Genomic DNA, 12,862 nt, shown 5'->3' with positions numbered 1-12,862 from the left:
GCACACAGCATGGATGTAAATCCTTGGGGGCCAGAGAGTGAACTGTGGTAGGCAGAATAACGGTTCCTTCAAAGATGTGCACATCCTGGAGTTCCAATTCTGGCTCAGCGGATTAAGAACCCAACATAGTCTCCATGAGGATTCAGGTTCAATCCCTGGCCTCGGGCTAAGGGTCCGGCATTACCACTAGCTGAAGTGTAGGCTAGCAGCTGCAGCTCTGATTCAGCCCCTAGCCCGGCAACTTCCATATGCTGCAGGTGCAGCCCTAAAAAAAAAGTCTATGTCCTAAGCCCTGGAACCTGTTAGTCACCATGTTATGGGACAGGCAAAAGGGGAATTAAAGGATTAAGGTAGCAGGTGGAATTGTTTGCTAATCAACTAACAGTACTGTAGATAGAATATTCTGGACTGCGTAGATCTAATATCACCATCACGGTCTTAAATGTGGAAGGGGTTGCAGAAGAGGAGAACCAGAGAGATGGCAGGATGAGGACTCAGCCCAACACTGCTGGCTTTGAAGAGGGAGGAAGAGGACCACAAACTAAAGAAAGCTAGTGGCCTCTAGGAGTTGGAAAAGGCCAGGAAAAGGAGCCCCCTGAAAACTCCAGAACTATAAGATGATACATTTGTGTTGTTTTAAGCCACAAATTTGTGCTCATTTGTTACAGCAGCCCTAGGAAATGAATCCAAGTTCTGGCCTGTAGCTTACGCCTCTAGGATCTTAGACAAACCATTTCATGGTTGCTTTCCTTAGTATTCCTCATTTCTCAGAATAAGAACTGCTGGAATGATCAAACACGACAAACAGGGAGTTCCCTGATGGCCTCGTGGTCAAGGACCCAGCATTGTCACTGCTACGGCGAGGGTTCGATCCCAGGCCTATGGGAACTTCTACATGCAGCAGGTGTGGCCAAAAAAAAATTTTTTTTTTTTTTTTTTAATTTAAAAAGTGACAACTAGGCCAAAGTGCCTGGCACGCAGGCTCTCACAAAATGGGCCTGTCCAGCTTCCCCTCTTCTTCCAGGTGGGGGCAGGAAAGGAAAGCAGGAACCAACTGCCATGCTCAGCCCTGCACCCTCTTTCCTTTGGTGTTGCTGGCCGTGGAGACACCCTGAGTGACCTCCCCAAGCACGCCTTATCTAGGGCCTGCACCTTATCTATCTTTGGGGGACCCACAGCTCCTCCCTCCCCATGGAAACCCCCTTTTAGAATACAAAAGTGCTTTAGAAGAGCCTGCAAAGAAAGCAGGGCCAGGGCCTCCCTCTGCAAACAGGCTCTCAGAGATGAAAGAGCTGAGCCACTATCTACACCACGGCCACCCTACTTCCAGGGGACACGGGAGGAGCACAGCCCTCCATCCCCTCCCCACACCCGAAACAAACCCCTTCAAACATTCCAGGCTTCTGACTCCCTCCTTAGTCCTTGTGAGCTTTTATTTAAAAAGCACATTTAATACAAGTATAGTTTCGCAGATACAAGTTTTCACTTTGTATGTGCCACAAAAGTCTTTGAATATTATTCTCTTTACAAAAGGGAACCTTACAAAAATACTGACAATTTAATGTTTTTATACAGTTTTCTCTAGTTGCAGTTATTTCTTTCATTGTAAAAACAATGTCTACCACAGAACTACGATATTTTTAGTTGATATTAAAAAAAATTAACTCAATGCTTTTTTAAGCAGCTAATGTAAATAACACAGGTCGAGACACAGTTTATAATCATAGTGGATACAGCTAAAATTGTTTCAGAAATAATATTTTACATAGTTAACTTTTAATGTTTTATACATTATTTATATAATATTTATATATAAAAATCATAGCTTGCTATAGGTTGAAATGAAAGGACGGCTTCTGTATTAAGGATGTGCATGTGGTTGACCCATGTGGTTACAGGTAGCCCTTTGAAAGGTTTGCATCCGAGATCTGAAAGCATTTCTTCCTTCCTTCTTTCCTCAAAGGTTCAGTAGAAGTGGTCCCTGTCGGCTGCCTCGAGAGGGACCTTGCTTAGAAGGACACTTAGGGATAGAAGACGAGGAAACTCTACGGAGATTTAACCCACGTGTTCTGCCCAGCAGAACCTACCAAGAACTGCCCTAGAGATCAACCCCAAGACAATAGTGCTTTACACGGCTTAGCACGAGCGGCTCCCACAGAGGATCAGCTCCGTCATCTGGAAGGGCAGCCTCTGGGACGTGAGACCGTCTGCTACTCTGGCTCATTCCGACTTCGGAGTAGCCAAAGGGTTGCTCCATTTTTCAGCCCCCTTCACCCCTCCGTCTCTTACACGGAAGGCTGCTTTCCATCAGCTGATGGCAGACCACGTCTTTGCTCGTCTCTGGACCCTCACAGGCAATCCGGGTGGGCCCCCCGCAAGGGTTTCAAGGGAGAAAGCCGGACCCGAAGCTGTCTGTCACTACGAGTGTGCCAGCGCCCGGGCAACGGCTGTACACAACGCCAGCATCCTGCAATTGACATTTCAGCATCACAGGAGGGTGCATCGAAAAGAAGACGCAGGAGGGCCTGCACCCTCGGGCTCTTCTGAAATTGTGCTGTTTGTGAAATTCACTCATCCACAAAGAGTCTCCTAATCACTAAAGTGAGGGGCTGTGGTTGCTGGCCTGCGGGCTGAGGAAGTGAGTGATAAGGCCTCCCGACTGTGAGTTTGGATTCAGGATCCCATCACTGGAAAACGTGCTCTTTCCTTCTGCTGAGAACAATCGAAAACGAATGAACACACGAAACAAGTTTCCTGAACCCAAGTCACAGTAGAGAATCGAGTGGTGTGGACAGAAAGACCCAAAGGGGAGCCCCCCATGGCTAATTTTTGTCTTGATTCAGTGCTATTACCGGCGTCCTGTGTGCTACAATGTGAATCTGAGCTGTTCTCATAGGCCTGGGATCCCTCAGGTCACAGAGGTCAGGTGACCCGCAGACTCTACTCAAAATCATTTGTGTTTGTTCCAGAACAAGCCCGTGTTCACTAGAACATGAACACGTAAACCGAGTGCACATCCAGGATCCCCCCACTGGCTGTTAGTCTGCTGATGTTTCCACATAGGTGAACGCTACCTATCTGGGAAGGCCACAAAGTAAGACTTTTTTTTTTTTTTTTTTTTTTCCTTTTAAAAAAAAAAATCAGTTGGGCAAAAAGTTTTTCCCTACATTCTACTGTCTGATGAGATTGGAGAGCAGCAAACACTTGCTGTCAGCAGTCATTTCACAAAAACAGCTCAGGAGCTGGGCGGCGCCTACACCATGTTGTGGTGATTGTTCCTGTCGATAATGTCCACAGGTGAAAGGATGTCCTTCCTGATGGCAGAGGGAGGCAGGGACAGAGTCGTCTTGGTCTTGAAGAGGTCAGACACGAAGAAAACCTAGAAGCACAAAAGCAGAGATCCCACTCAGTCGCTGACCTCTGGGCCTTGGGGACAGAGACAAAGGGAAGATTGCAGGAGCACAGATCTTAGGAAAACGGGCTCCCAAACTGCAGATCTCTGAATAGGGAGGGCCCATGGTGACCACAGAGTCCGATCCTTTTTTTTTTTTTTGGAAGTTCCCAGCCTAGGGGTCAAATTGGAGCTGCAGCCAGCCTACACCACAGCAAGCTGGGATGCAAGCCTCGTCTGCCACCACAGCTCATGGCAACGCTGGATCCCCTACCCACAGAGCAAGGCCAGGGATCGAACCCTCAACCTCGTGGATCCTAGCAGGATTCATTTTCTTCTGCTGCACCACAAAGGGAACCCCCACAGAGTCCGATTCTTATTGCACCGAGAGGGACACTGAGGCCCAGAGAAGGGCAGTGACGTGGCCCAGGAGGCACAGCCATGGGGGGCTCTCGGTCCAGTGCTCCCTATCTGCTAGCCCCACTTCCTTATTTCTCAAGGCAAATGAATAGCAGTAAAAGATAAGTTCTCAAACAAAGGAAGCCAGTCATAATTAGTCACCATCATTAGTCCGTGATACTTTCTCTTTCCTCACAAAGGAATCGAGGGTGTAACCAAAAGAGATCAGCTCATATGAATTCCTATGAGCAGGGGCTGGAGCAAGGAAGTGGCCGTGACCACTTTTTCCTGAAAGCCCAGTGATGTCAACAGTTGATGGGGGTCAAGAAGCCAGGGTCTCTTGGCTGAAGGAGTCAGCAACTAACCCGGAGGAAAGGTCAATGAAAACGCTCCTATCGCTCATTCCCAACCTCCTTCCTTCTCCTGAGCATGTGACCTCACCCAGCCGTTCTTAGAATCATTGAGAAATGCTTAGTGAACACCCACTGAAGGGTGTAAGGACGGCTCCGGCACGGTTCCTGTCTCAATTCATTGATAATGAAAGATTCAAGAACCTGATGAGTGACTATGAGTAAGAAAAATGTATGCTTTGTATTAGGTGGCAAAAGAAATACATCAAACATCCACCTGAGCCATTTAGCAACAGGAGTTTGTATGAAGGAACCCAAAAGGGGCAGCTGTCAATCACGTAATTTAATGGGAACCACATGGCTGTGTTTCGCAATGGGGACCAAAACACTTCAAAGTGCCTATGTCTAAGAGCTTTCTGGATGGAAGAATCTTTGTCCTGCAGATGCAATGTGCTCACTAACAACGGTGGCCCTGTGATTTCATTCTTGACATATTATAGGCAAAAAAATGAGTTTTTAACAAGACTGCACCGATTCCAAGGCTCTAGCAGCCAGGGCTTGGCCACAGAAGGGCTTGGATCCTTTCATGAGCCAATTTCCACAACATTCCTTCTGCAGTGATAAAGCAATCAGTACAGTGCAACCAAAAAAATAACAGCCAGATACTGGTGATGCTGGTTACCCCAGGTGAATGGGGTGACTAGAAGGCAAAAGGGAAACAGAGGCTTTTTCTGGCCACCATAAAACCGTTTGTTCCCATTACACATATAACTGCTCAAACATTTCATTACTTTTTTTTATGAAATAAAAAAAAAAAAAATAAGGCCTTCCCGTCGCGGCACAGCAGAAACGAATCTGTCTAGAACCAGGAGGTTTCAGGTTTGATCTCGGGCCTTGCTCAGTGGATTTGGTGTTGCTGTCAGCTATGGTGTAGGTTGCAGACCAGCTCAGATCCCGTGGCTGTGGCTGTGGCGTAGGCCGGCAGCTGTTGCTCCGACTGGACCCCTAACCTGGGAATCTCCATATGCTGCAGGTGCGGCGCTAAAAAACAAACAAACAAACAAAAAAATTAAGAAAAGGGAATTCCCTGGTGGTCTAGTGGTTAGGACTCAGCACTTTCACCATTGAGACCTGGGTTCAATCCCTGGCTAGGAACTGGAGTCCCACATCGAGCAACTGCATGTTGCTGCCAATTAAAAAAAAAAAAAATGAAGAAAAGAAGGCTAGGTGATTTCTACACTATGACAAAAAAGTGAAATGTTAGCCAAGAAATGGAATGCTTTCATACATTTACAACGGGAGTGCTACTGAATGTAGTACCACTTTGCAAAGGAAAAAGCCTGTAGCCCCTTTCTTTTCTAAGGGCCTGTGAACAGTGAGAACAGTGGCAGAGAAAGGTTGGGCAAACTTGAAATCCAGGAGAGAGAAGATTTGTACCCACTCCTGCCAGGAGGCCCTATGCTCCCCTGCCCAGGAATCATTTACAAACAGAAGGAAAGGGGCTTTCAGGTGCCCCCGGTGTAAGGAAATACTAAGGAACTTGGTTAAATTTAAATGTGGAGATCATTACATTTCAACTGTCTTCTGACAGGTGCAGAGCCAACATCTTCATCTTTACCTAGAAACTACTTCCCCTTCCTCCTTTGCTTTGTCACCAAGGAAGAGGCTTCAATTCTTCCATGGCTGGCTCTCAACTCCACTTGCCCCAGCCTAGCAGCTAGTGCCACCAAAGATAGGCTATTAACTGACCTTGTTTCCTAGAGATTTTTCTCCCAGCCTACATCCTATCTGCCGGGGACAAATACGGCAGGGGACACCCCCACGCAAACATTCCTCCCCTCAAGATCCTGACACCACCTCCATCTACTGGCTTATTTCCCAATTTAATTTCCTGAGCTCATATCCACTACATATCAGGGTTTCCACTTCCTAATGGCAAGATAGGAATGAAATGAAGGGTAAAGATAGAGCGTACTTGACAGGAACTAAACCGGTATCTGGCACCTAGTTCAATAAAGGTTGTTCTTTCCCTCATGCTCTGGGCATCAAGGAAGTGACTGAGCCACAAGCAAGTTACGCCCTCTCCTGCTTCCAAAACTTTTGCTTCTCAGCCCTTCTTCCTAAAGGGGAAGCTCCCTAACGATGGAGCCCAGCCTTGATCCTCCAACATCACCCACAACACTCCGCATGGAGCCCCGCACACACCAGGGGCTTAGGCAATGTTTGTTGTGGGATTTCTACACTTCTCTCTACTGGAAGCAAGCCCTCTGGCCTTGCATCTTATCGGCACACAGAACTCCCGCGGACTTCAGGGGATGTACATCCTCACACACGGGGTGCACACAGCCCAGCGGCAAGATGAAAAGTTGAGCGCGGTCCAGCAGGAGCCCCTTCAGCTGGATTTCACTTTCAGCGTGGCTCGAGGTTATGCAAACACTTTTGGGGGGATTATGAAAGACGATCCCGCCAGGATTCCAACAGGGCTCTGTCTTCTTCGCGCTTGAATAGCAGAACACAAAAGGGACTTGGAAAAGCGAAACCTTGGCTCGCAGCAGTTCTACTTCCGGCAGAAAATGATTTCCACCCGGAAAGAAAACCTAGAGCACCAGGTTGGGAAGTTAGGTAGCGAGTCCAGGTCTGCTGGGCAAACCCACTACGCCCGCAGCCCCACTCACTGCACAGACTTTCCCTGCGGCTGGAAAGGGAATGATGTATTTATTCATCAGCCAGTCTCGGCAACTAGGAAATCCATGCGCAAAGCGCCAGTAAGAGTTCTAAGTGATCTTACCCTGAGCGCATGCTTTCAATTCCACTCCTCCCATTCTTTGCATTTCATTAATTGCTTTTTTGAGACGTGCAATCAGTAGACCCTTGCTGAACATCTGCTCTGTGCCAAGTCCTGAGATGACAAATATACCTAAGACGGAGTTCTTTGCCCTCCAAGAGCTCACAGGGCAATGAGGGAAGAGATCGGGTATATAGAGCAGTCCAATACAGTGTTTGAGGGTTACAATGGGCGTATAACCCAGACTGGAGGGCAGGGGAGAGGGCTTTAGAAGTTTTCCCCCAAAGGAAGTGTAATTGAGCTTTGAAGGACAGGCAGGCCTGAAGCAGGTGGTGAATACCAGGGGTGTTGTTCTAAGCAAAGGGGTCCAGCAAGGTTCAGGAGCCTGGGGAAGCTCAGTATGGGGAGAGCCAAGCAGTCATCAAGGCTGGAGGGGGAGCCGGAACGGGAGAAGCCCCCAATGATACCTTACAGAATGTATAGCCCTAGAAGCCACTGTCAAGGCTGAAGCAGGGAAGCAGCACCGAGGGAAAACTTGCACTAAGATCACGATCATTTAGCAGAAGAAGGTGTTCGGAAGGGAGCAGAGAGCTGAAGGCAGGGGTACCGGTCAGGACATTGTTGCAGAATCTAGAAGACGAGTCCTGTACACCACCACACAGTGAGGACAAGGAAGAGATGGATTTCTAAAACACAACTGTGGTTGATCGAGCTGATGTGTATGTGTGCCGGGAGATAGGTGTGCAAGGGAAAGTAATGCTTTTCTTTCTAGTTTTCTCTAACTCTAGAAATCTTGCACTTCTTCCTAATCAAAACTCTTAAAAGTTTGCGTAGCCATACTAGGGAAAAAAATTAGAGCTCTGCTTTCCTCTGCCTTCTAATACTCCATTTCCCTCTGATACTGGCTTGGGGAAGTGGTTCTGACCTTCCCTGGGTCAGGAAGGCTATTCTGTGATCTGAGGATACAGTGATCTGATTCACCCAAGCACTCAGGACAATGTGGCCCTTCTATCATGAACAAGATGACACAGGAACAAGGCAACTCCAGACTGGAGGAATCCCATTCGAGGTGATGACTAGATAAGAAATGTTCAGGAGTCTCCTTATAAATGGCGATGCTTGTTACTGTGCTGTAGGGTCACCATCTGCCACTCTTCACCTGGCATATGCAGCACTGGTGACAACCTTTGCTCTTGGGAGTAGGACAGATTGTCTCACATCCAAGTCTTGCCACTTTCAGCAGCATGAGGGATACAATACCCACCTCGGCGGTTTATGCTAAGGATTATATGGTGTCCCAAAGGGCACAAGTGTGGCTTGTTAATAAACAGAGCCATGATCGCTGGCTTGTGTGTTTGGAGTCAACCTACATCAAGTCATTCTCTTCCCCTACCCCTTGGGTGGAAAGAAAGAAATAAGAGAAGGCACTAGAAAAAAGGAAAATTCAAGGGGGGAAATACAAACAATTAAGACTAGGAATAGGTGAAAGCCTACAGAGATTAAGCCAGGCCACATGAGATGGGAGTTTTCCAGAGGATAGGATCTGTCTCCAAGTCTAATAATTTCTGGGGCTATTCTGGGGACTGAGTCAGCACAACCAAAAAGGAAGATGCTTCCAATGTCTTGTTGCTGGCATTCACCAGTTCCGGAGATGCCAGGGCCCAGGGCATACACAGCCCAGCTCTGCAGGGGTGCCGCCTGCCTGGAACCCACCAAGAACCAAGTGGCCAAAAATAAAAAGCCTGGTCAGCAGCCAGGTTTCCACTCCCATTGCTGCAAATTACTGAGTCAGCAAATCTTGGTCATTTTGTGAAGTGCAGATGATGACAACAAAATTGTCCCTTAAATGTTTCTAGAGTCCCTGAGTATATAAGAGAATGCCTTGCAATAGAAATCATCCTTAGATGTCGAGATTTTTATAAGCCCCCATCAAGCTTAGATGCGAGCACAGAGCTAATAAATATAAGCGAAGTATTTTGGAATTTCAGAACCAGAAGAAAACAGAGTTGTCTATTGCGGTATTCCCAAAGTGCATCTCTTTCAGAATCATCAGGGTGCTTCTTGAAAAAGCAAATTCCTGGGCCTACCCAGTCCTCCTAAAAGTGTGGCCTGGAATCTGCATGAACAAACACTCTTGTTTGTTATATAGACAAAGGAGGGAGAGCCATTTGTGGTGGACAGTCCATGGGGATGAGAGATGGGCTCAAACCCTCCGTCTGCCACTCAGTGGATGTGCGTCTCAGAGAGCAGCTCCTTTATCTGGACAGTGGGCTTCACAAGCCGTTTCTCGAGCTGCTCTTTGGTACCCACACTGAACCTTGGATGACCTTCCGTCTTAGCACGAGGCCTCCCTTTAGTGCATACATAATGCTTTAAATGCTATGTCATGGTTTCCTCTTGAGACAATGAGCTACTCGACGGAATGACCTCTGTTCAGAGCCCAGCAAGCACAGCACTCAATACGTCTAGTCCACTCGCCTTTGGGGATGGAAACCCATGCTACCCTGTTGCCTACACTCCCGTGCCTTGGCCTCGGGATATCTTTTGGGCATCTTGCTCCACCGTAACAAACAATCTCATTGGTTCTTTGCCTTGGGTTTTGCTCATCCTCATGCCCCAAGTATAATAAGTGCTGTCTAAAGAACAGCCATCTTTGACAGCTTTGTCTTTTGACACAAATAGGAGTTACTTGATTGCAATACTTTTTGACCTCACTAAAGGGCTTTAAGTGACTTTTCGGCACTGGGAACTTGGCCAGCGTCTGGGTTGAGTAATTTCCTGGCATATCTGAGAGGGAACTTGATGAGGTAGAGTGTCACACAAGAAGTCAGGAGCAGGATCTGGTCCCCAGACTGCTGCTACTGAGTGACCCGGGCTAGTCATTTATGCAAAAGGAAGAGGTTTATGGTTTCTGATGATGGGTCTGCCTGCATTTATGTGCTAATGTTCTTTCAAAATTTACCTCCCCACAGTTTCTATAAGGCTGAAGTGGACGAATACATGCAAACATGCTTTCACCCATGAAAGGTTCTTCAAATCCTCCGCCAGTTACTATCAGGAATGTGGTACCCAAGGATAACAGAGGCTGGAGGAAGGCAAGGACCCACTTCCAGACACTCCACTTTGTAAAGCTGAAAAGGTAAGGGCAGCTACTATTATTGACTCTCCCCAATTATCCTATAAGTTCTGTCATTCTGAACTCGTAGGGTCACAAGACAGGACATGTTCCCATCCATCTCCACGTCTTTGTGTTATTCCTTCTGCATGAAATGCCCTTCCTTACCTTTCGTATCTCATGGAAAAGATCCATTCACCTCTCAAGGAATTCTGCAGGAATTCTCTCTAGCCTTCCAACACCCTCAAGAATGAGCTCTCCCTTCTGCCCCACCCCCACCACCCCCAGGACGGATCCCATCCCAACAGCAGTGCCCTTCGACTGCACTTGGGTGTTTCCACGGCTGCCCCACTAGAGCAGGGTTTCTCACACTGCATGTCACAAGTCATCAGTAAGTTCTAAAAGCAATGTACTGGGTGGTCACTACTAGCATTTCTTTTTTCTTTTCTTTTTTCTTTTTTTTTAATTTGGCTGCACCCACAGCATTCGAAAGTTCCTAGGCCAGGAATGGGACCCATGCCACAGCAGGGACAATGCCAGGTCCTTAACCTGCTTTGCCACCAGGGAACTCTGCTACTAACATTTGTAAAGTTTAAGTAAAAAATTTTAGCATGGATCACACATAGTAAGCCTAAGTCTTGTCTTGTGAAATATTTTGCTTAGGTGTGTGTGCCTCTGTTGGGTTATGCTGTAAGATATTTCTTATTATAGATGGTGGTCAAGTTGGGAAGCTAATGCACTATAAGCTCCTCAAGGACCAACTCGTTTCAGCTTTGAATCTTTAAAACAATGAATAGTACTTAACATGTAATACACATTCAATCAATGGGCTGCAGGTGCCAAGCTAGGTGCATCTTTTTTTTTTTTTTTTTTTTGCTTTTTAGGGCCATACCTGTGACATATGGAGGTTCCCAGGCTAGGGGTCGAATTGGAGCTGTAGCCGCCAGCCTAAGCCACAGCCATAGCAACACGGGATCTGAGCCGAGTCTGTGACCTACACCACAGCCCACGGCAATGCAGGATCCTTAACCCACTGAGCAAGGCCAGGGATCGAACTCGCAACCTCATGGTTCCTAGTTGGACTCGTTTCCACTGCACCACAAGAGGAACTCCTGGGTGCATCTTTACTTCATTGAATCTTCAATTCAAAGATCAGATCGTGTTAGGACCAATCATCCCCACATCATGGGATGGGAAAGGCACCTGAGGGGAAGTGACCTGCCTGGTATGCCTACCTGGCAGGAAGACACCCCCCCACTTCTGAGTCTCAGCCTCATCATCCACCCGCTTTGCCTCAGCAGGGGAATGAGACAGGAGATGTTAGAAGAACTCTGCCAACTGTCCTTATTTACTGGGAGCAAAGTTTAGCTCTGCCTCTGCTTCCTTCTCGCTCCCACACCCACATTCCTGGCACCCCCCACCCACCTGAGAATGGCAGCCAGGGTGGCAAGGTCAGTCTCCAGGCTCCTGGGCAGAATTAGGCTTCTGCAGGGCCAGAAGGGACTCGGAGGTCATTTCGTCCATCCCCCTGTGCCCAGGCAGCAGTGGGGCGACTCCAAGGGGAAGAATGGGGATCTCCTGTTGGAGAAGGAGATCTCACAAATGCATGGCATGGACCACACATGTTTGGGGTTCACTAGTTTAGTCTTTGAGACGGGATCAAGGGAGCCCGGATCTGGTTTGTACGCTGCCACTGCATGTCTCTGGGTGTGTCCCAGCCTCTCTATGCGCCTCAGTTTCCCTTGTGGGGAACTGTCATCACTGAACCTTCCTTCCATTCACATTCTAGCCCATCTCTTCTCCCAAGGTCACTTCACTGGGGCAGAGACAAAGAACACCCTCGCCCTTCCCTACATCCTGGAGGAAGACAGCGGCACAAAAGAGCAAGTGCTGTCTGCACCACACCCCCCGCAGGAGGAAAACCAGGAAAGGCTCCACTACGTGTTTATGAAACTCACGAGCAGCTGCTTCCTCTGCTGCACCCACAGCGATGGCGGCCTGGCCCTGCCCTGCCCCTCCCAGGGCCCCATAATTTGCATCTGTTGGGGGGTCAGAGAGGAGGTGGCCACATAGGCAAGTTGTCACCAGACAGGAAATGAACCCATGTCTGTCACTCCGTCCGGGTCCCGGGTTGCTCCAGGGGTGGGGATGGTGAGCCCAGTTGTAGAGTTCACATCTTGGGAGGGGTGACTCGTGTGTGTGTGTGTGTGTGTGTGTGTGTGTGTGTGTGTGTGTGTGTGTGTGTGTGTGTACGTGTACACAGCACGGGGACTGCAGGGTTAGAATGTGTCTGTTTGCCTTGGCTGTCTGTATGTGTGGTTCTGAGTGCTGGGGACAGAAAGAGGATGGATGTCTGTGTCTGGGTACGACTGGGTCTGTCCCTGTGCCTCTGGGTTTCTCTGCCTCCGTCCTATTCGCTCTGCCCGCATGTGCGAAGGGACACATCAGTGTGCAGGCCTATGCGACCCTGCATGCCTGTGTCTCCATGTGGCATCCATGACGCCGTGTAGGGCTTTTGTCTGTGTTGGGTGCCACTGCCTCTCTTCCCTGATAAGGGTTCAACTACTAAGCAGTACGGGAAGGAACCAAACCCGCTCCAGATTAGCATGTGGTTTTTGTCTAGAAACATCTGCTTGCTGAGCCAGGACTGACTCTCCATAGATTCAAGTAAAAGTGCTTGGCTATCATGGCTGTGGCCCAAGGCTTTGCAGTGGTTGAGCCCACTTTCTAGAATGATGCACTGTACCCCCCATTGGGATCTGAAGAATTGTCATTAACCCCCCCAAAGGTGCCACCTACATGGGCAATGCAGGCTGACAAGG

The 12,862-nt window shown here is 48.3% G+C and overlaps 1 protein-coding gene across 2 annotated transcripts in view; it reads right to left on the bottom strand.

Annotated features, from left to right (window-relative positions):
- PLPP3 (phospholipid phosphatase 3) overlaps positions 1,415-12,862 on the bottom strand; it is a 94,082-nt gene continuing 82,634 nt past the window's right edge. Inside the window, exon 6 of one of the 2 annotated variants that reach the window (XM_003127971.6) lies at positions 1,415-3,379. In XM_003127971.6, coding sequence (XP_003128019.3) covers positions 3,254-3,379 — 126 coding nt within the window. In that variant the 3' untranslated portion in view covers positions 1,415-3,253. The remainder of the gene's footprint in view (positions 3,380-12,862) is intronic. The other variant, XM_005665388.3, reaches the window with a different exon arrangement.

This window comes from Sus scrofa, chromosome 6 (genome assembly GCF_000003025.6).
Source record: "Sus scrofa isolate TJ Tabasco breed Duroc chromosome 6, Sscrofa11.1, whole genome shotgun sequence".
NCBI classification, from domain to species: Eukaryota; Metazoa; Chordata; class Mammalia; order Artiodactyla; family Suidae; genus Sus; species Sus scrofa.
This window is presented reverse-complemented; position numbering and strand designations above follow the sequence as displayed.